The sequence below is a fragment of the Mustelus asterias genome, unplaced genomic scaffold (assembly GCF_964213995.1).
Source record: "Mustelus asterias unplaced genomic scaffold, sMusAst1.hap1.1 HAP1_SCAFFOLD_307, whole genome shotgun sequence".
NCBI lineage: Eukaryota > Metazoa > Chordata > Chondrichthyes > Carcharhiniformes > Triakidae > Mustelus > Mustelus asterias.
In genome coordinates, this window is record NW_027590271.1 from 299,542 (window position 1) to 323,550 (window position 24,009).

Genomic DNA, 24,009 nt, shown 5'->3' on the forward strand with positions numbered 1-24,009 from the left:
AATGCATTTTGGAAGGTCTAATACAGATAGGAAATATACAGTAAATGGCAGAACCCTTAGGAGTATTGATAGGCAAAGGGATCTGGGTGTACAGGTACACAGGTCACTGAAAGTGGCAATGCAGGTGGAGAAGGTAGTCAAGAAGGCATACGGCATGATTGCCTTCATCGGCTGGGGTATTGAGTTTAAAAATTGGCAAGTCATGTTGACGCTTTATAGAACCTTAGTGAGGCCGCACTTGGGATATAGTGTTCAATTCTGGTCGCCACACTACCAGAAGGATGTGGAGGCTTTGGAGAGGGTACAGAAAAGATTTACCAGGATGTTGCCTGGTATGGAGGGGATTAGCTATGAGGAGAGGTTGGAGAAACTTGGTTTCTTCTCACTGGAACGACGGAGGTTGAGGGGAGACCTGATAGAAGTCTACAAGATTATGAGAGGCATGGACAGAGTGGATAGTCAGAAGCTTCTTCCCAGGGTGGAAGAGTCAATTACTAGGGGGCACAGGTTTAAGGTTTGAGGGGCAAGGTTTAAAGGAGATGTACGAGGCAGATTCTTTACACAGAGGGTGGTGGGTGCCTGGAACTCGCTGCCAGGGGAGGTAGTGGAAGCGGATATGGTAGTGACTTTTCATAGAATCATAGAAGAATCATAGAATCCCTACAGTGTAGAAAGAGGCCTTTCGGCCCATCGAGTCTGCACTGACCACAATCCCCAAATCCCTACATATTTACCCGCTAATCCCTCTAACCTACGCATCTCGGGACACTAAGGGGCAATTTTAGCATGGCCAATCAACCTCACCCGCATATCGTTGGACTGTGGGAGGAAACCGGAGCACCCGGAGGAAACCCACGCAGACACGAGGAGAATGTGCAAACTCCACACAGACAGTGACCCAAGCCGGGAATCGAACCCAGGTCACTGGAGCTGTGAAGCAGCAGTGCTAACCACTGTGCTACCGTGCTGTCTGGGGCATCTGGATTTTAAGGGGCATCTGGACAAATACATGAATAGGATGGGAATAGAGGGATATGGTCCCCGGAAGGGTAGGGGGTTTTAGTTCAGTCGGGTAGCATGGTCGGTGCAGGCTTGGAGGGCCGAACGGCCTGTACCTGTGCTGTAATTTTCTTTGTTCTTTGCTCATGTCTGTGTGCGCGCGTGCCTGTTTGCGCATGTGTGCACGCGCTCTGTCTGTGTATTAATATCCGTAGCTTCCAGAACACTGCCATCCCGATCATTTTCAATTGGTTGTCAGCGCACGTTTTGACACATTGAGGGTTATTTAGCAAATGCTGACCAACTGTGAAATCACATGTAACGTTGGACAATGTGTTTGGTAAACACAGGCTGGTTGGGTGTGGTCTGTACCTTGTCCACTGTGAACAGTAGAAGGGACTTGCTGTCTGATATGATCTGCCAGTCTTTGGGATGTACGGCCTACATACCTAGCATCACACTGGCACTGAAATCCATATCGCACATTACTGATCTGTGAGAGAGGCAGGATGTCTTTTAGTCTGGACAGCAGCATCCTGTCGGTGCAGAATACCACTCTTCTTGCTATTGCACAGTAGCAGCTTGGAATAGCTAGCTTCACCTGTTCAGATTTACAGCATGGGGTTAGATACAGAGTAAAGCTCCCTCTACACTGTCCCCATCAAACACTCCCAGGACAGGTACAGCACGGGGTTAGATACAGAGTAAAGCTCCCTCTACACTGTCCCCATCAAACACTCGCAGGACAGGTACAGCACGGGGTTAGATACAGAGTAAAGCTTCCTCTACACTGTCCCCATCAAACACTCCCAGGACAGGTACAGCACGGGGTTAGATACAGAGTAAAGCTCCCTCTACACTGTCCCCATCAAACACTCCCAGGACAGGAACAGCATGGGGTTAGATACAGAGTAAAGCTCCCTCTACACTGTCCCCATCAAACACTCCCAGGACAGGTACAGCACGGGGTTAGATACAGAGTAAAGCACCCTCTACACTGTCCCCATCAAACACTCCCAGGACAGGTACAGCACGGGGTTAGATACAGAGTAAAGCTTCCTCTACACTGTCCCCATCAAACACTCCCAGGACAGGTACAGCAGGGGGTTAGGTACAGAGTGAAGGTGATTTAGTTTTTGTTTTACTGGAGGGAGCTTGCTGATTCACTGGGATCTTTATGATTCCTTACGCTGCAGTCGCCCTTTGGCGCCGATGGGGGATATCGGGAGGAGGGGGTGGGAGCTGAAACTCTGCAGTTGTTCAAACATTTGGATTTTTTAAGAATTGCTGCTGCAAAGGCTTCATGCAGGAGACGAGAGTTCTCAGTGACGGCTACTCAGAGACTGCTGAGCACTCAGTGCATCCACTCTCCTCACACAGTTTCCCCTCCCCCGGACATCTATGATGGGGCTAAATCCTGGGACTGATGAACAGAGTGCCGGATGATAGTGCGTGGGGAGGGGGGGGGGGGGGGGGGGGCGGCTGGCGAATATCATGATGACGTACTGCGGGGGGCCAGGGAGGTGCACGAGATTTCCAGACAGGCCATCAAGAGAAAGATCTCACTCCGAGAAACCTGTCTGAAGACAAAAGAGGAACCTGTAAAGATGAATTTGTGCCTTTGTGGAGCTGAGAGTTTGGTGCCAGTGTGACTGTGCTGAGCTCAGAGCTGTTTGCTGGACTCTGGACCCTCCCCTGTACCTGTGCTACACCCTGCTTTAGTTGGGCATTAAGCAAAGAGACTGACTCTGCAAGCAGCACAGTGTAAATTCTCAGAACTGGGGAAACAGAATGTTTAGTTGGGTTGGAGAGAATCTAACTTTGATCAGCAAGTTACTGATTAAAAGAAAGAGACGAATCAGTCTAAGAGACAAAAGCAACTACAGAAAAAGGCTGGTCTGAAAAGCTTTAATAAGATCTAGGGAAATATACAGATTGTTTACATTCCATACAAGGGAAAAAAGGCACAAATTCAAGTTTACAGTTCCGCGGAGAATCCTCGTGTCCATTTGTGTAGCAAGCATTTCCTTTTGGAAATCATATTGTCCAATAATTTGCATTATTTACAGCTCAGATCATTCCATGCAGATGAATACTCTCGCTGGCTTATAGGGTACATTATTATACAGGTAAATCTTTGTAAAATCAAGATATTCAAGTGTGGAGAGCTTGAGAAACATGCATGGATTCTCCACTCCTTATTCACAGTTTTTAAAACCCCAATTCAAACAGGTTAGCAGAACGAATTGTGATTAAATTGGTGAGTTAGACAAATACTCTACCAACCACTAAATTCAAAAACCCAGTCTTCTGTCCAACATCCACCTGATTAACAGAAAAGAATAGCATCCCCAGTGTCCCAGTGCAGTGTACCCTTCCTGTATACCAATGTCCCAGTGCAGTGTACCCTTCCTGTATACCAGTGTCCCAGTGCAGTGTACCCTTCCTGTATACCAATCTCCCAGTGCAGTGTACCCTTCCTGTATACCAATCTCCCAGTGCAGTGTACCCTTCCTGTATACCAGTGTCCCAGTGCAGTGTACCCTTCCTGTATACCAATGTCCCAGTGCAGTGTACCCTTCCTGTATACCAGTGTCCCAGTGCAGTGTACCCTTCCTGTATACCAGTGTCCCAGTGCAGTGTACCCTTCCTGTATACCAGTGTCCCAGTGCAGTGTACCCTTCCTGCATACCAATGTCCCAGTGCAGTGTACCCTTCCTGCATACCAATGTCCCAGTGCAGGTACCCTTCCTGTATACCAGTGTCCCAGTGCAGTGTACCCTTCCTGCATACCAATGTCCCAGTGCAGTGTACCCTTCCTGTATACCATCCCCAGTTTCCCAGTGCAGGTACCCTTCCTGTATACCAATGTCCCAGTGCAGTGTACCCTTCCTGTATACCAGTGTCCCAGTGCAGTGTACCCTTCCTGTATACCATCCCCAGTTTCCCAGTGCAGGTACCCTTCCTGTATACCATCTCCAGTTTCCCAGTACAATAGTCATCGAGTTGTACAGCGTAGAAAAGGCCCCACGGTCTATCCCGTCTGCACTGACAATATCTACCACTAAAGTCACGCTAATCCCATTGTCCAGCACTTGTCCCATATCCCTGAATATTATGATGTTTCAAGTGCTCATCCAGATATTTTTGAAAAGTTGTAAGGTTTCCAGTCTCCACTCCCTTCCCAGGCAGCGCATTCCAGATTCCCACCACCCTCTGAGTGAAAAAAGGTTTTCAAATCCCCTCCGAATCTTCTGCCCCTCACCCTAAAACTGCGCCCCTTCGTGATTAACCCTTAACCACTCCCTACTCACCCTGTCGGTGCCCCTCAGAATCTGGGACACCTCAATCATATCAGCCTTCTCTGCTCTAAAGAAAACAACCCAAGCCTATCCAGTCTCTCCTTATTGCCCAAATGCTTCATCCCGGGCAGCGTCCTGGTGAACCTCCTCTGTACCCCTTCTAATGCTACCACATCCTTCCTGTAGTGAGGTGACCAGAACTGCACACAGTCCTCCAGCCGTGGCCTCACCAACGCTCTGTACAACTCCAACATTACCTCCCTGCTCTTGTACTCTTTACCACAACTGATGAAAGCAAGTGTCCCTTATGCCTTTTTAACTACCCTAATCATCTGCTCTGCCGCCTTCAGGTATTTGTGAATAATTACCTCAAGATCCCTCTGTTCCTCCGAGTTTCCCAGTGTCCTGCCATTCATTAAATACCCCCGCGTCTTGCACACTTCCTGTACACCATCCCACTTTCACAGTGCAATGCACACTTCCTGTACACAATCCCACTTTCCCAAGGCAGTGTACACTTGTACACAATCCCACTTTCCCAAGGCAGTGTACACTTGTACACCATCCCACTTTCACAGTGCAATGTACACTTCCTGTACACAATCCCACTTTCCCAAGGCAGTGTACACTTGTACACCATCCCACTTTCACAGTGCAATGTACACTTCCTGTACACAATCCCACTTTCCCAAGGCAAAGAACAAAGAACAAAGAAAATTACAGCACAGGAACAGGCCCTTCGGCCCCTCCAAGCCTGCACCGACCATGCTACCCGACTTAACTAAAACCCCCTACCCTTCCGGGGACCATATCCCTCTATTCCCATCCTATTCATGTATTTGTCCAGACGACCCTTAAAACTCACTATCGTATCCGCTTCCACTCCCTCCCCCGGCAGCAAGTTCCAGGCACCCACCACCCTCTGTGTAAAAAATCTGCCTCATACATCTCCTTTAAACCTTGCCCCTCGCACCTTAAACCTGTGCCCCCTAGTAATGGACTCTTCCACCCTGGGAAAAAGCTTCTGACTATCCACTCTGTCCATGCCTCTCATAATCTTGTAGACTCCTATCAGGTCGCCCCTCAACCTCCGTCTCTCCAGTGAGAACAAACCAAGTTTCTCCAACCTCTCCTCATAGCTAATGCCCTCCATACCAGGCAACATCTTAATAAATCTCCTCTGTTCCCTCTCCAAAGCCTCCACATCCTTCTGGTAGTGCGGCGACCAGAATTGAACACTATATTCCAAGTGCGGCCTAACTAAGGTTCTATGAAGCTGCAACATGACTTGCCAATTTTTAAACTCAATGCCCTGGACGATGAAGGCAAGCATGCCGTCTGCCTTCTTGACTACCTTCTCCACCTGCATTGCCACTTTCAGTGACAACAAAGAAGAACAAAGAACAAAGAACAATACAGCACAGGAACAGGCCCTTTGGCCCTCCAAGGCAGTGTACACTTCCTGTACACCATCCCACTTTCCCAAGGCAGTGTACACCTTCTTGTGTCTCCCACCCTGTTCCAGACCATGGGAGTGTTTCCAGGAATACCGAATCACCAAGCCCGTTTGCTAGGAATCCCCAGGGAAACCTAAAACAATGCTGGGGAACTCCTGACAGGAATCCCCAACAGGAATCTGGCTGCTGCCAGAGCCCCTGGGTATGTCCAACGAGAACAGATCCTGCCCAACATCACATCTGTGAAAGGAAGTGAGGATCCAGAATGTGCTATGGCCAGATATCTCTCCCAGTTGATGATAACAAAGGTGTGTATTGTAACCCACAGGATGACTGATTCCCTGCATTGTGCTTTATACAATCACTCATAGCTCTGCAATAGACAGAGGACAGAGAATGGGATCAGTACAGGTTTGAGATGGAACAGCTATCTCCTCACCACAACTATTTGCTGAACCTCTGCAACAGCAACAGTACAGCAAGTTGCACTGCCTGCGATAGAAGACCAGATGGGAACAGAGAGACTATGAAGGTGGAGGTGAAAGGACAAGTCCACAAGAAAGAAAGAAATTCACAGCAAACAAATCAAAGATCCAACCCTGGCACCATGCTACACACACACACACAAAGAGGCACGCGCGCGCACAGACGGACAGGCCGCGCGCGCGCGCAGACGGACAGGCCGCGCGCGCGCGCAGACGGACAGGCCGCACGCGCGCGCAGACGGACAGGCCGCACGCGCGCGCAGACGGACAGGCCGCACGCGCGCGCAGACGGACAGGCCGCACGCGCGCGCAGACGGACAGGCCGCACGCGCGCGCAGACGGACAGGCCGCACGCGCGCGCAGACGGACAGGCCGCACGCGCGCGCAGACGGACAGGCCGCACGCGCGCGCAGACGGACAGGCCGCACGCGCGCGCAGACGGACAGGCCGCACGCGCGCGCAGACGGACAGGCCGCACGCGCGCGCAGACGGACAGGCCGCACGCGCGCGCAGACGGACAGGCCGCACGCGCGCGCAGACGGACAGGCCGCACGCGCGCGCAGACGGACAGGCCGCACGCGCGCGCAGACGGACAGGCCGCACGCGCGCGCAGACGGACAGGCCGCACGCGCGCGCAGACGGACAGGCCGCACGCGCGCGCAGACGGACAGGCCGCACGCGCGCGCAGACGGACAGGCCGCACGCGCGCGCAGACGGACAGGCCGCACGCGCGCGCAGACGGACAGGCCGCACGCGCGCGCAGACGGACAGGCCGCACGCGCGCGCAGACGGACAGGCCGCACGCGCGCGCAGACGGACAGGCCGCACGCGCGCGCAGACGGACAGGCCGCACGCGCGCGCAGACGGACAGGCCGCACGCGCGCGCAGACGGACAGGCCGCACGCGCGCGCAGACAGACGCACGCACAGAGGTGCTCGCAGACAGACGCGCGCGCGCAGACAGACAGACGCGCTCGTACAGACAGACAGACGCGCGCGCAGACGGACAGACAGACAGACACGCACGCAGACGGACAGACAGACGGGCGCGCGCAGACGGACAGACAGACAGACGCGCGCAGACGGACAGACAGACAGACAGACGCGCGGACGGACGGACAGACAGACAGACGAACGCGCGCGGACAGACAGACGCACGCGCGCGGACGGACAGACAGACGCACGCGCGCGGACGGACAGACAGACGCACGCGCGCGGACGGACAGACAGACGCACGCGCGCGGACGGACAGACAGACGCACGCGCGCGGACGGACAGACAGACGCACGCGCGCGGACAGACAGACAGACAGACGCGCGGACGGACAGACAGACAGACGCACGCGCGCGGACGGACAGACAGACGCACGCGCGCGGACGGAGACAGACGCACGCGCGCGGACGGACAGACAGACGCATGCGCGCGGACGGACAGACAGACGCATGCGCGCGGACGGACAGACAGACGCATGCGCGCGGACGGACAGACGCATGCGCGCGGACGGACAGACAGACGCATGCGCGCGGACGGACAGACAGGTGCGCGCGTGCAGACAGGCACGCGTGCACACGCACGCACACACGCTCGCGCGCACACACGCAAGGATGTGCGCACGGGCACGCGCACACACGGACACGGGCACACAGACACACACAGACACACACACAGACACACACAGACACTAGGATGGGATGGGGTCAGAAGTGAGCTGGCAAGGTGGATACGGAACTGGCTCGGTCATAGAAGACAGAGGGTAGCAGTGGAAGGGTGTGTTTCTGAATGGAGGGCTGTGACAAGTGGTGTTCCTCAGGGATCAGTGCTGGGACCTTTGCTGTTTGTAATATATACAAATGATTTGGAGGAGAATGTAACTGGTTTACATAAGAACATAAGAACATAAGAAATAGGAGCAGGAGTAGGCCATCTTTTTTTTTACACAGCGGGTGGTGGGTGCCTGGAACCCACTACCGGGGGATGAGGTGGAAGCGGATACGATAGTGACTTTTAAGGGGCGTCTTGACAAGTACATGAATAGAATGGGAATAGAGGGATATGGTCCCCAGAAGGGTCGGGGGTTTTAGTTCAGTCAGGCAGCATGGTCGGTGCAGGCTTGGAGGGCCGAAGGGCCTGTTCCTGTGCTGTGATTTTCTTTGTACCCTGTCTAGTCCTGTTAGAATTTTATAAGTCTCTATGAGATCCCCCCTCATTCGTCTGAACTCAGGCGAAAACAATCCTAACCCAGTCAATCTCTCCTCATACATCAATCCCACCATCCCCGGAATCAGCCTGGTAAACCTTCGCTGCACTCCCTCGAGAGCAAGAACATCCTTCCTCAGAAAAGGAGACCAAAACTGCACACAATATTCTCGGTGTGGCCTCACCAAGGCCCTGTATAATTGCAACAACACATCCCTGCTCCTGTACTCGAAACCTCTCACAATGAAGGCCAACATGCCATTAGCCTTCTTTACCGCCTGCTGCACCTGCATGCTTACCTTCAGCGACTGGTGCACAAGGACACCCAGGTCCCACTGCACACTCCCCTCTCCCAATTTACACCCATTCAGGTCGTAATCTGCCGCCTTGTTTTTGCTTCCAAAGTGAATAACCTGACATTTATCCACATTATACTGCATCTGCCATTGATTAGCCCACTCACCCAACCTGTCCAGATCATTCTGAAGGATCTCTGTATCCTCGTCACAGTTCACCCTCCCACCCAACTTGGTTACATCTGCAAACTTTGAAATGTTACATTTTGTTCCCTCATCCAAATCATTACGGGCGGCATGGTAGCACAGAGGTTAGCACTGCTGCTTCACAGCTCCAGGGACCTGGGTTCGAATCCCGGCTCGGATCACTGTCTGTGTGGAGTTTGCACATTCTCCCCGTGTCTGCGTGGGTTTCCTCCGGGTGCTCCAGTTTCCACCCACAGTCCAAAGATGTGCGGGTTAGGTTGATTGGCCAGGCTAAATTGCCCCTTAGTGTCCCGGGATGCTTAGGTTAGAGGGATGAGTGGGTAAATATATAGGGATATGGGGGTAGGGCCTGGGTGGGATTGTGGTCGGTGCAGACTCGATGGGCCGAATGGCCTCTTTCTGCACTGTAGGATTCTATGATTCTATATATTGTGAATAACTGGGGTTCCAGCACTGATCCCTGTGGCACCCCACTAGTTACTGCCTGCCAATTTGAAAAGCACCCATTAATTCCTACTCTTTGTTTCCTCTCTGCCAACCAGTTTTCTATCCATCTCAATACACTTCTCCCAAGCCTTCTGAAAGTCTAAACCACATCCACTGGTTCTCCTCGGTCAACTCTACTAGTTACACCCTCAAAGAATTCCAATAGATTCGTTAAGCATGATTTCCCGTTTCATAGAATCATGGAATCCCTACAGTGCAGAAAGAGGCCATTCAGCCCACCGACCACAATCCCACCCAGGTCCTATCCCCTAACCCTAGCTCGTCCCCCTGACACTAAGGGGCAATTTTAGCATGGCCAATCCACCTAAGCCACACATCTTTGGACCGTGGGAGGAAATCAGAGCACCCGGAGGAAACCCTTGCAGACACTGGGGAGAATGCACGGTAGCGCAGTAGTTAGCACTGCTGCTTCAGAGCTCCCGGGTCCGATTCCCGGCTCGGGTCACTGTCTGTGTGGAGTTTGCACATTCTCCTCATGTCTGCGTGGGTTTCCTCCGGGTGCTCCGGTTTCCTCCCACAGTCCAAAGATGTGCGGGTTAGGTTGATTGGCCAGGTTAAAAAATTGCCCCTTAGAATCCTAAGATGCGTAGGTTCGAGGGATTAGTGGGTAAAATATGTGGGGGTAGGACCTGGGTGGGATTGTGGTCGGTGCAGACTCGATGGGCCGAATGGCCTCCTTCTGCACTGTAGGGTTTCTATGAAGAGACTTCTATGAATGTGCAAATTCCACACAGACAAAGACCAAGGCCGGAATTGAACCCGGGTCCCTGGCACTGTGAGGCAGCAGTACTAACCACTGTGCCACCGTGCCGTCCCAATTTACTTTGCAAATCCATACTGACTTTGTCTGATTATGACGGAAGCCAGAGGGTGGTTGGAGAGAGTTGTTTTTCAAACTGGAGGCCTGTGACCAGCGGTGTGCCTCAGGGATCAGTGCTGGGCCCACTGTTATTTGTCATTTATATTAATGATTTGGATGAGAATATAGGAGGCATGGTTAGTAAGTTTGCAGATGACACAAAGATTGGTGGCATAGTGGACAGTGAAGGTTACCTCGGATTGCAACGGGATCTTGGTCAATTGGGCCAGTGGGCTGACAAATGGCAGATGGAGTTTAATTTAGACAAATGCGAGGTGATGCATTTTGGTAGATTGAACCAGGGCAGGACTTACTCAGTTAATGGTAGGGCATTGGGGAGAGTTACAGGACAAAGAGATCTAGGGGTACATGTTCATAGCTCCTTGAAAGTGGAGTCACAGGTGGACAGAGTGGTGAAGAAGGCATTCAGCATGCTTGGTTTCATTGGTCAGAACATTGAATACAGGAGTTGGGACGTCTTGTTGAAGTTGTACAAGACATTGGTATGGCCACACTCGGAATATTGTGTACAATTCTGGTCACCCTATTATAGAACATAGAACAGTACAGCACAGAACAGGCCCTTCGGCCCACGATGTTGTGCCGACCTTCATCTGAAACCAAGATCAAGCTATCCCACTCCCTACCATCCTGGTGTGCTCCATGTGCCTATCCAATAACCGCTTAAATGTTCCTAAAGTGTCTGACTCCACTATCACTGCAGGCAGTCCATTCCACACCCCAACCACTCTCTGCGTGAAGAACCTACCTCTGAAAGGATATTATTAAACTAGAAAGAATGCAGAAAAGATTTACTAGGATGCTACCGGGATTTGATGGATTGAGTTATAAGGTGAGGCTGGATAGACTGGGACTTTTTTCTCTGGACTGAGGGGTGATCTGATAGAGGTCTATAAAATAATGAGGGGCACAGATCAGCTGGATAGTCAATATCTTTTCCCAAAGGTAGAGGAGTCTAAAACTAGAGGGCAGAGGTTTAAGGTGAGAGGGGAGAGATACAAAAGTGTCCAGAGGGGCAATTTGTTCACACAGAGGGTGGTGAGTGTCTGGAACAAGTTGCCAGAGGTAGTAGTAGAGGCGGGTACAATTTTATCTTTTAAAAAGCGTTTAGACAGTTACATGGGTGCGATGGGTATAGAGGGATATGGGTCAAATGGGGGCAATTGGGATTAGCTAAGGGGTTTAAAACAATAAGGGCGTCATGGACAAGTTGGGCCGAAGGGCCTGTTTCCATGCTGTAAACCTCTTTGACTCTACTATTTCCAGGGCCACTTCCTGAAGTACTCTGGGATGAAGATTATCAGGATCTGGAGATTTATCCACCTTCAATCCCATCAATTTCCCCAAAGCTATTTCTCTACTCATGCTGATTTCCTCCAGCTCCTCACTAAACTTGTTTCTCTCAGAACTTGTACATTATTCATGTCTTCCTTTGTGAAGACTGAAGCAAAGAACAAATTTAATTCCGCGGCCATTTCTTTATTCCCCGTTATAAATTCTCCCGTTTGTGACTGTAAGTGACCTACAGAGAGCACGCAGAGAGAGTGGGGAGCACGCAGAGAGAGTGGGGAGCACGCAGAGAGAGTGGGGAGCACGCAGAGAGAGTGGGGAGCACGCAGAGAGAGTGGGGAGCACGCAGAGAGAGTGGGGAGCACGCAGAGAGAGTGGGGAGCACGCAGAGAGAGTGGGGAGCACGCAGAGAGAGTGGGGAGCACGCAGAGAGAGTGGGGAGCACGCAGAGAGAGTGGGGAGCACGCAGAGAGAGTGGGGAGCACGCAGAGAGAGTGGGGAGCACGCAGAGAGAGTGGGGAGCACGCAGAGAGAGTGGGGAGCACGCAGAGAGAGTGGGGAGCACGCAGAGAGAGTGGGGAGCACGCAGAGAGAGTGGGGAGCACGCAGAGAGAGTGGGGAGCACGCAGAGAGAGTGGGGAGCACGCAGAGAGAGTGGGGAGCACGCAGAGAGAGTGGGGAGCACGCAGAGAGAGTGGGGAGCACGCAGAGAGAGTGGGGAGCACGCAGAGAGAGTGGGGGCCACGCAGAGAGAGTGGGGACCACGCAGAGCGAGTGGGGAGCACGCAGAGCGAGTGGGGAGCACGCAGAGAGAGTGGGGAGCACGCAGAGAGAGTGGGGAGCACGCAGAGAGAGTGGGGAGCACGCAGAGAGAGTGGGGAGCACGCAGAGAGAGTGGGGGCCACGCAGAGAGAGTGGGGGCCACGCAGAGAGAGTGGGGAGCACGCAGAGAGAGTGGGGAGCACGCAGAGAGAGTGGGGAGCACGCAGAGAGAGTGGGGAGCACGCAGAGAGAGTGGGGAGCACGCAGAGAGAGTGGGGAGCACGCAGAGAGAGTGGGGAGCACGCAGAGAGAGTGGGGAGCACGCAGAGAGAGTGGGGAGCACGCAGAGAGAGTGGGGAGCACGCAGAGAGAGTGGGGAGCACGCAGAGAGAGTGGGGAGCACGCAGAGAGAGTGGGGAGCACGCAGAGAGTGGGGAGCACGCAGAGAGTGGGGAGCACGCAGAGAGTGGGGAGCACGCAGAGAGAGTGGGGAGCACGCAGAGAGAGTGGGGAGCACGCAGAGAGAGTGGGGAGCACGCAGAGAGAGTGGGGAGCACGCAGAGAGAGTGGGGAGCACGCAGAGAGAGTGGGGAGCACGCAGAGAGAGTGGGGAGCACGCAGAGAGAGTGGGGGCCACGCAGAGAGAGTGGGGGCCACGCAGAGAGAGTGGGGGCCACGCAGAGAGAGTGGGGGCCACGCAGAGAGAGTGGGGAGCACGCAGAGAGAGTGGGGAGCACGCAGAGAGAGTGGGGAGCACGCAGAGAGCGTGGGGAGCACGCAGAGAGAGTGGGGAGCACGCAGAGAGAGTGGGGAGCACGCAGAGAGAGTGGGGAGCACGCAGAGAGAGTGGGGAGCACGCAGAGAGAGTGGGGAGCACGCAGAGAGAGTGGGGAGCACGCAGAGAGAGTGGGGAGCACGCAGAGAGAGTGGGGAGCACGCAGAGAGAGTGGGGAGCACGCAGAGAGAGTGGGGAGCACGCAGAGAGAGTGGGGAGCACGCAGAGAGAGTGGGGAGCACGCAGAGATTGAGGTGGATCGCTCAGTGAGATTGGGATCACGCAGAGATTGAGGTGGATCGCTCAGTGAGATTGGGACCACGCAGAGATTGAGGTGGATCGCTCAGTGAGATTGGGACCACGCAGAGATTGAGGTGGATCGCTCAGTGAGATTGGGACCACGCAGAGATTGAGGTGGATCGCTCAGTGAGATTGGGATCACGCAGAGATTGAGGTGGATCACTCAGTGAGATTGGGACCACGCAGAGATTGAGGTGGATCGCTCAGTGAGATTGGGACCACGCAGAGATTGAGGTGGATCGCTCAGTGAGATTGGGATCACTCAGAGACCGGGGCCGATCGCTCGGAGACCGGGGCCGATCGCTCGGAGACCGGGGCCGATCGCTCGGAGACCGGGGCCGATCGCTCGGAGACCGGGGCCGATCGCTCGGAGACCGGGGCCGATCGCTCGGAGACCGGGGCCGATCGCTCGGAGACCGGGGCCGATCGCTCGGAGACCGGGGCCGATCGCTCGGAGACCGGGGCCGATCGCTCAGAGACCGGGGCCGATCGCTCAGAGACCGGGGCCGATCGCTCAGTGACCGGGGCGGATCGCTCAGAGACCGGGGCGGATCGCTCAGAGACCGGGGCGGATCGCTCAGAGACCGGGGCGGATCGCTCAGAGACCGGGCTGGATCGCTCAGAGACCGGGGCCGATCGCTCAGAGACCGGGGCCGATCGCTCAGAGACCGGGGCCGATCGCTCGGAGACCGGGGCCGATCGCTCGGAGACCGGGGCCGATCGCTCGGAGACCGGGGCCGATCGCACGGAGACCGGGGCCGATCGCTCGGAGACCGGGGCCGATCGCTCGGAGACCGGGGCCGATCGCTCGGAGACCGGGGCCGATCGCTCGGAGACCGGGGCCGATCGCTCGGAGACCGGGGCCGATCGCTCGGAGACCGGGGCCGATCGCTCGGAGACCGGGGCCGATCGCTCGGAGACCGGGGCCGATCGCTCGGAGACCGGGGCCGATCGCTCGGAGACCGGGGCCGATCGCTCGGAGACCGGGGCCGATCGCTCGGAGACCGGGGCCGATCGCTCGGAGACCGGGGCCGATCGCTCGGAGACCGGGGCCGATCGCTCGGAGACCGGGGCCGATCGCTCGGAGACCGGGGCCGATCGCTCGGAGACCGGGGCCGATCGCTCGGAGACCGGGGCCGATCGCTCGGACATGGGGCGGATCACTCAGAGACCGGGGCGGATCGCTCAGAGACCGGGGCGGATCGCTCAGAGACCGGGGCGGATCACTCAGAGACCGGGGTGGATCGCTCGGACATGGGGCGGATCGCTCAGAGACCGGGGCGGATCGCTCAGAGACCGGGGTGGATCACTCAGAGACCGGGGCGGATCGCTCAGAGACCGGGGCCGATCACTCAGAGACCGGGGCGGATCGCTCAGAGACCGGGGCCGATCACTCAGAGACCGGGGCCGATCACTCAGAGACCGGGACGGATCGCTCAGAGACCGGGGCCGATCACTCAGAGACCGGGGCCGATCACTCAGAGACCGGGGCCGATCGCTCAGAGACCGGGGCCGATCACTCAGAGACCGGGGCCGATCGCTCAGAGACCGGGGCGGATCACTCAGAGACCGGGGTGGATCGCTCGGACATGGGGCGGATCGCTCAGAGACCGGGGCGGATCGCTCAGAGACCGGGGCGGATCACTCAGAGACCGGGGCGGATCACTCAGAGACCGGGGTGGATCGCTCGGACATGGGGCCGATCACTCAGAGACCGGGGCCGATCGCTCAGAGACCGGGGCCGATCGCTCGGACATGGGGCGGATCGCTCAGAGACCGGGGCCGATCACTCAGAGACCGGGGCCGATCGCTCGGACATGGGGCGGATCGCTCAGAGACCGGGGCGGATCGCTCAGAGACCGGGGCCGATCGCTCAGAGACCGGGGCCGATCGCTCGGACATGGGGCGGATCGCTCAGAGACCGGGGCCGATCGCTCAGAGACCGGGGCCGATCGCTCGGACATGGGGCGGATCGCTCAGAGACCGGGGCCGATCGCTCGGACATGGGGCGGATCACTCAGAGACCGGGGCGGATCGCTCAGAGACCGGGGCCGATCGCTCAGAGACCGGGGCCGATCGCTCAGAGACCGGGGCCGATCGCTCAGAGACCGGGGCCGATCGCTCAGAGACCGGGGCCGATCACTCAGAGACCGGGGCCAATCACTCAGAGACCGGGGCCAATCACTCAGAGACCGGGGCCGATCACTCAGAGACCGGGGCCGATCACTCAGAGACCGGGGCCGATCGCTCAGAGACCGGGGCCGATCGCTCAGAGACCGGGGCCGATCACTCAGAGACCGGGGCCGATCGCTCAGAGACCGGGGCCGATCGCTCAGAGACCGGGGCCGATCGCTCAGAGACCGGGGCCGATCGCTCAGAGACCGGGGCCGATCGCTCAGAGACCGGGGCGGATCGCTCAGAGACCGGGGCCGATCACTCAGAGACCGGGGCCGATCACTCAGAGACCGGGGCCGATCACTCAGAGACCGGGGCCGATCACTCAGAGACCGGGGCCGATCACTCAGAGACCGGGGCCGATCACTCAGAGACCGGGGCCGATCACTCAGAGATGGGGCTGGATCGCTCAGAGATGGGGCTGGATCACTGGGGTGTGTTGTGCTGATGGCCCAGTGTGCTTAACACACAGTGTATTGAAACCGGATATCATATAGAATCTATACATTGCATAACGACTCTGTGAACTCAGTCTGTGAAACATGCAGATAGAAGCGTCTGGCCCTGCGTCTGTGTAAACTCTGTCTGCTGGGGGCCAGGATTAGGCAGCTTCACATTATTGCCATTAGTTGCTGCTGAAACCCCAGAATTTGGTCAGCTCCTCTTGCCCCCCGCCCCTCCTTGACCTCAGCACCCCGGGTCAGCTCTTGGACACAAAGCGAGCCCACACTTGCTGCAGCTGTGTTCGTGAAATACGTAGGACGGAGGGCATCATCCGGTGGCTGCCCTGGATCAGGGGCATGTGTCTCCGTGACGAAGGTGGCATGCGTGCTGGGCTGCTCTCTGCTGAGCGACTCCTCTGCAGGAAGGTACTGCTGGGGTGAGGGTAGTGCTCAGTGTCCAGAGATGAGGAGGAGAACACAGAGGAAGCCAGTCTCCTGAGAGGGCTGTATCGCGGGATGGAATGATGCACTAGCTGGTCCGGGTCCTCCTCCTCAAACTGAAAGACAAACCCAGGCCGAGGCCACAGTCAGAGGCACAGAGGCGAGAATACTGGCTGAATGCTGAGTGAGCTGGCTCAGGGACCCGAGTTCAATTCACAGGCCAGCAGCCTGAATTCACCCAAAGAACAAAAAACTGACCGTGAGTGAGCCTGCGAGCTGGCTGCTCAACACCAACCCGTCTCAGTCAGTCAGTCAGGAACAGAACATAGCCAGTCAGAGCTCCCTGGAGCTGCAAAAACACGCCCACTCCATCAACTGACAACTCAAACCCCTCAATTCAACACAGCCAGCTCCAACTGGGTCACTGCCAACAACTGCACCGAGCCAGGGGTAGGTAATACATGCTGCAGCTGTTAGCTCACACCCCCCCAGATCCAAAACGGGGGTGAGCGCGGGCCGGGGGGCGAGAAGGAGGGGGGGGGGGGCTGTGCGGGCCTGGGTGGGGGGGGCGCGGTGCGGGCCTGGTTGGGGGGGGTGCGGTGCGGGCCTGGGTGGGGGGGGTGCGGTGCGGGCCTGGGTGGGGGGGGGGGGGGGGGCGCGGTGCGGGCCTGGGTGGGTGGGGGGGCGCTGTGCGGGCCTGGGTGGGTGGGGGGGGCGCTGTGCGGGCCTGGATGGGGGGGGGGGGGGGGGGCGCGGGCGCCGCGGGGGGGGTGAGCATGGGCGCAGCCGGGGTGGTGGTGGGGGGGGGGCCTGGGTTGAGGGGGGGGGGGTGCGGGCCTGGGTTGTGGGGGGGGGGGGGGGGGTGCGGGCCTGGGTTGGGGGGGGCGTGCGGGCCTGGGTTGGGGGGGGCGTGCGGGTCTGGGTTGTGGGGGGGGGGGGGGGGGGGGGGGCGCTGTGCGGGCCTGGGTTGGGGGGGGGGTGCGGGCCTGGGTTGTGGGGGGGGGTGCGGGCCTGTGTTGTGGGGGGGGGTGCGGGCCTGGGTTGGGGGGGGGGGTGCGGGCCTGGGTTGGGGGGGGGGTGCGGGCCTGGGTTGTGGGGGGGGGGGGGGGGTGCGGGCCTGGGTTGGGGGGGGCGTGCGGGCCTGGGTTGGGGGGGGCGTGCGGGTCTGGGTTGGGGGGGGGGGGGGGTGCGGGCCTGGGTTGGGGGTGGGGGTGCGGGCCTGTGTTGTGGGGGGGGGTGCGGGCCTGGGTTGGGGGGGGGGGGGGTGCGGGCCTGGGTTGGGGGGGGGGGTGCGGGCCTGTGTTGTGGGGGGGGGTGCGGGCCTGGGTTGGGGGGGGGGGTGCGGGCCTGGGTTGTGGGGGGGGGTGTGCGGGCCTGGGTTGGGGGGGGGGTGCGGGCCTGGTTTGAGGGGGGGGGGGGTGCGGGCGCCGCGGGGGGTGCGGGCCTGGGTTGTGGGGGGGGGGGGGGGGGGGGGGGGCGCTGTGCGGGCCTGGGTTGGGGGGGGGGGGTGCGGGCCTGGGTTGTAGGGGGGGGGGGGGGGGCGCTGTGCGGGCCTGGGTTGGGGGGGGGGGTGCGGGCCTGGGTTGTGGGGGGGGGTGCGGGCCTGTGTTGTGGGGGGGGGTGCGGGCCTGGGTTGGGGGGGGGGGTGCGGGCCTGGGTTGTGGGGGGGGGTGTGCGGGCCTGGGTTGGGGGGGGGGTGCGGGCCTGGGTTGGGGGGGGGGGGGGGGGTGCGGGCGCCGCGGGGGGTGCGGGCCTGGGTTGTGTGGGGGGGGGGGGGGGGGGCGCTGTGCGGGCCTGGGTTGGGGGGGGGGGGGGTGCGGGCCTGGGTTGTGGGGGGGGGGGGGGGGCGCTGTGCGGGTCTCGGTTGGGCGGGGGGGGGGTGCTGGCGCCGCGGGGGGTGCGGGCCTGGGTTGTGGGGGGGGGGGGCGCTGTGCGGGCCTGGGTTGGGGGGGGGGGGTGCGGGCCTGGGTTGTGGGGGGGGGGGGGCGCTGTGCGGGTCTCGGTTGGGGGGGGGGGTGCTGGCGCCGCGGGGGGGGGGGGAATGCAGCGAAATGGTGCTGGACTCCTGTGTGGGATTAGCCCTTCCTCCTGGGCTGTGCCAGGTGTTGGTACCCACCCTGCCAGTGCCCACTATTTCCAGTACTCACCTGTGGCTCTGAGCCGGAGAGGTCAGATTCTCTCCTCCTGCAGTGGGGAGCTGGTTGCGAATGGTGTAATGGTGAGCGTCCAGGGCTCGGTGCCCGAGGCGGTCTCATACTCTCTCTGTGCACACTATCCTGATCTCCCTTCACCTTCACCTCCTGGTTCTTGGGTCTGGTTGCAGCCTCTGCTCCCTCCAGTGGGCGCAGTTCCTCTGGCTCCTCATCTGTTGTTCCCGATGAGCTGGCCTCCACGCCAGGATGGAAATCTTTGAGTTCAGTCCTGTCAATAATGACCCAATCTTTACTGTCAAAGTCTTCCTCCTCAGCAAGGGGCACCGATCGAAAGGCTGTACTCAGAGCCTCATGTTCCACTGAGGCAGAGGCCTCCATCTTTCCACTGCACTGCTTCTCGCCTGCACCATGTCCTGTGTTCACTGACAACATCTGTGCTTGTTGTGAGGAGTAGACCTGTCGTGAGGGAGATCCCATATAGTCCATCCGTGATCTGAAACATGCCAACACTTCATGTCACAAAGTAAACACTAACATTTATCACGCTTTGCAACCTCAGCAGATACCACGTTAGCGCACAGCCATGACTATCTGCCATTGATCAGAAAACACATGGACCTCAGGACATCATTCAATCAAACGGCTGAACTGTTTGTTACCTCAACTCAATGTCACTGCCCTTTGAGATATTACACATCCGAAAACAACATACAACATTCTCACCGTTCAAACACAGTAAACTCAGCAGTCCATTAGCTTAGTCCAAAGGAAAAAGGAAGCATAGGATAGGTCTGGACAACTAAAAACTGACAAAAGCCCTTTAGGAATATTTGATGTGGAGATGCCGGCGTTGGACTTGGGTAAGCACAGTAAGAAGTCTCACAACACCAGGTTAAAGTCCAACAGGTTTATTTGGAATCATGAGCTCTCGGAGCGCTGCTCCTTCATCAAGTGACTGATGAAGGAGCTTGAATAAACTGGGATTGTTTTCAATGGGAAGGCGGAGGCTGAGGGGAAACCTGATAGAGGTCTGCAAAATGATGAGAGGCACAGACAGGGTGGATAGTCAGAGGCTTTTTCCCAGGGTGGAAGTGTCAGTTACAAGGGGCACAGGTTCAAGGTGAGAGGGGGACAGTTTAAGGGGGATGTGTGGGGGAGGTTTCTCACACAGAGAGTGGTGGGTGCCTGGAACGCGCTGCCAGAGGGGGTGGTGGAAGGTGTTAAACTTCTCGGTTGCAATCCAATAATAAAAGATAATGCAAGTCCGGCTTCTTCACAAACTCACTTTATTCTCTTTTACAACTCCTCTTACACCCAACACCCAGTGCCAGCTGGTACCCCTTTATATATCCCGGGTGAGTACTCAATTAACATACAAATTAGATTTAAAGTGGAAGGTTGCAGTTAACCCATTCCACACCGCAGGCACATTAGCAACATTGAAGAGACATCTGAATGGATACAAGACGAGGGAGGGAATAGAGGGACATGGACCGAGTGAGGGCAGGATGTTTCTTTCTAGTTAGAGCATCATGATCTGCTCAGGTTTAGAGGACCGAAAGGCCTCTTCCTGTGCTGTACTTTTCTTTCTACTTTGTATTTGAATACAGCAAGCTCCCAATACGCCACTGGGAGAACACGGGGGTAATGACATTAGTTTGGGGATTGATACAGGGCTATGGGGGGAGAGCGGGGCAGTGGGATTAGTTTGGGATTGATACAGGGCTATGGGGGGAGAGCGGGGCAGTGAGATTAGTTTGGGATTGATACAGGGCTATGGGGAGAGAGCGGGGCAGTGGGATTAGTTTGGGGTTTGATACAGGGCTATGGGGGGAGAGCGGGGCAGTGGGATTAGTTTGGGATTGATACAGGGCTATGGGGAGAGAGTGGGCAGTGGGATTAGTTTGGGATTGATACAGGACTATGGGGGGGGGAGCGGGGCAGTGGGATTAGTTTGGGGATTGATACAGGGCTATGGGGAGAGAGCGGGGCAGTGGGATTAGTTTGGGATTGATACAGGACTATGGGGGGGGGGGAGCGGGGCAGTGGGATTAGTTTGGGATTGATACAGGGCTATGGGGAGAGAGCGGGGCAGTGGGATTAGTTAGGGGATTGATTCAGGGCAGTGGGATTAGTTTGGGATTGATACAGGGCTAAGGGGGGATAGCGGAGCAGTGGAATTAGTTTGCGGATTGATACTGGGCTATGGGGAGAGAGCGGGGCAGTGGGATTAGTTTGGGGATTGATACAGGGCTATGGGGAGAGAGCGGGCAGTGGGATTAGTTTGGGGATTGATACAGGGCTATGGGGAGAGAGTGGGCAGTGGGTTTAGTTTGGGATTGATACAGGGCTATGGGCAGAGAGTGGGCAGTGGGATTAGTTTGGGATTGATACAGGGCTATGGGGAGAGAGTGGGCAGTGGGATTAGTTTGGGATTGATACAGGGCTATGGGGAGAGAGCGGGGCAGTGGGATTAATTTGGGATTGATACAGGGCTATGGGGAGAGAGCGGGGCAGTGGGATTAGTTTGGGATTGATACAGGGCTATGGGGAGAGAGTGGGCAGTGGGATTAGTTTGGGATTGATACAGGGCTATGGGGGGAGAGCGGGGCAGTGGGATTAGTTTGGGATTGATACAGGGCTATGGGGAGAGAGTGGGCAGTGGGATTAGTTTGGGATTGATACAGGGCTATAGGGGGAGAGTGCGGGGCAGTGGGATTAACAAAGAACAAAGAACAATACAGCACAGGAACAGGCCCTTCGGCCCTCCAAGCCCGCACCGCTCCCTGGTCCAAACTAGCGCATTCTTTTGTATCCCTCCATTCCCACTCTGTTCATGTGGCTGTCTAGATAAGTCTTAAACGTTCCCAGTGTGTCCGCCTCCACCACCTTGCCTGGCAGCGCATTCCAGGCCCCCACCACCCTCTGTGTAAAATATGTCCTTCTGATATCCGTGTTAAACCTCCCCCGCTTCACCTTGAACCTATGACCCCTCGTGAAAGTCACCACCAACCTGGGGAAAAGCTTCCCACCGTTCACCCTATCTATGCCTTTCATAATTTTATACACCTCTATTAAGTCTCCCCTCATCCTCCGTCTTTCCAGGGAGAACAACCCCAGTTTACCCAATCTGTCCTCATAACTAAGCCCCTCCATACCAGGTAACATCCTGGTAAACCTCCTCTGTACTCTCTCCAAAGCCTCCACGTCCTTCTGGTAGTGTGGCGACCAGAACTGGACGCAGTATTCCAGATGCGGCCGAACCAACGGCAGTTGGGTTAGTTTGGGGATTGATACAGGGCTATGGGGGAGAGAGCGGGGGCAATTGGGTTAGTTTGTGGATTGATACAGTGCTATGGGGACAGAGTGGGGCAGTGGGATTAGTTTGGGATTGATACAGGGCTATGGGGAGAGTGCGGGCAGTGGGATTAGTTTGGGATTGATACAGGGCTATGGGGGGAGAGCGGGGGGGGAAACAGTGGGATTGGTTTGGGGATTGATACAGGGCTATGGGGGGAGAGCGGGGCAGTGGGATTAGTTTGGGGATTGATACAGGGCTATGGGGGAAGAGCGGGGCAGTGGGATTAGTTTGTGGATTGATACAGGGCTATGGGGAGAGAGCGGGGCAGTGGGATTAGTTTGCGATTGATACAGGGCTATGGGGAGAGAGCGGGGCAGTGGGATTAGTTTGGGGATTGATACAGGGCTATGGGGGAAGAGCGGGGCAGTGGGATTAGTTTGGGGATTGATACAGGGCTATGGGGAGAGAGCGGGGCAGTGGGATTAGTTTGCGATTGATACAGGGCTATGGGGAGAGAGCGGGGCAGTGGGATTAGTTTGGGGATTGATACAGGGCTATGGGGGGAGAGCAGGGCAGTGGGATTAGTTTGCGATTGATACAGGGCTATGGGGAGAGAGCGGGGCAGTGGGATTAGTTTGGAGATTAATACAGGGCTACGGGGAGAGAGCGGGGCAGTGGGATTAGTTTGGGGATTGATACAGGGCTATGTGGGGAGAGCGGGGCAGTGGGATTAGTTTGGGGATTGATACAGGGCTATGGGGGAAGAGCGGGGCAGTGGGATTAGTTTGGGATTGATACAGGGCTATGGGGAGAGAGTGGGGGCAGTTGGGTTAGTTTGGGATTGATACAGGGCTATGTGGGGAGAGCGGGGCAGTGGGATTAGTTTGGGGATTGATACAGGGCTATGGGGAGAGAGCGTGCAGTGGGATTAGTTTGGGGATTGATACAGGGCTATGGGGGTAGAGCGGGGCAGTGGGATTAGTTTGGGATTGATACAGGGCTATGGGGAGAGTGCGGGCAATGGGATTAGTTTGGGATTGATACAGGGCTATGGGGGGAGAGCGGGGCAGTGGGATTAGTTTGGGGATTGATACAGGGCTATGGGGGAAGAGCGGGGCAGTGGGATTAGTTTGGGATTGATACAGGGCTATGGGGAGAGAGTGGGGGCAGTTGGGTTAGTTTGGGATTGATACAGGGCTATGGGGAGAGAGTGGGGCAGTGGGATTAGTTTGGGGATTGATACAGAGCTATGGGGGGAGAGCGGGGCAGTGGGATTAGTTTGGGACTGATACAGGGCTATGGGGAGAGTGCGGGCAGTGGGATTAGTTTGGGATTGATACAGGGCTATGGGGGGAGAGCGGGGGGGGGGGGGGGGACAGTGGAATTAGTTTGGGGATTGATACAGGGCTATGGGGGAAGAGCGGGGCAGTGGGATTAGTTTGTGGATTGATACAGAGCTATGGGGAGAGAGCGGGCAGTGGGATTAGTTTGGGGATTGATACAGGGCTATGGGGAGAGTGGGGCACTGGGATTAGTTTGGGGATTGATACAGGGCTATGGGGAGAGCGCGGGGCAGTGGGATTAGTTTGGGGATTGATACAGGGCTATGGGGAGAGAGTGGGGAAGTGGGATTAGTTTGTGGATTGATACAGAGCTATGGGGAGAGAGCGGGCAGTGGGATTAGTTTGGGGATTGATACAGGGCTATGGGGAGAGTGGGGCACTGGGATTAGTTTGGGGATTGATACAGGGCTATGGGGAGAGCGCGGGGCAGTGGGATTAGTTTGGGGATTGATACAGGGCTATGGGGAGAGAGTGGGGAAGTGGGATTAGTTTGGGGATTGATACAGGGCTATGGGGGGAGAGCGGGGCAGTGGGATTAGTTTGGGGATTGATACAGGGCTATGGGGGAGAGTGGGGGCAGTGGGATTAGTTTGGGGATTGATACAGGGCTATGGGGGGAGAGTGGGGCAGTGGGATTAGTTTGGGGATTGATACAGGGCTATGGGGGGAGAGCGGGGGCGAGCAGTGGGATTCGTTTC

General features: G+C 56.9%; 1 protein-coding gene across 1 annotated transcript in view; it reads right to left on the minus strand.

Annotated features, from left to right (window-relative positions):
- Positions 1–24,009, minus strand: part of LOC144486247 (tau-tubulin kinase 1-like) — a 354,268-nt gene that overhangs the window by 143,389 nt on the left and 186,870 nt on the right. The window contains exons 12-14 of the mRNA XM_078204315.1: positions 18,662–19,160; positions 16,361–16,630; positions 13,726–14,598 (exon numbers count right to left, since the gene is read on the minus strand). Coding sequence (XP_078060441.1) covers positions 13,726–14,598; positions 16,361–16,630; positions 18,662–19,160 — 1,642 coding nt within the window. The remainder of the gene's footprint in view (positions 1–13,725; positions 14,599–16,360; positions 16,631–18,661; positions 19,161–24,009) is intronic.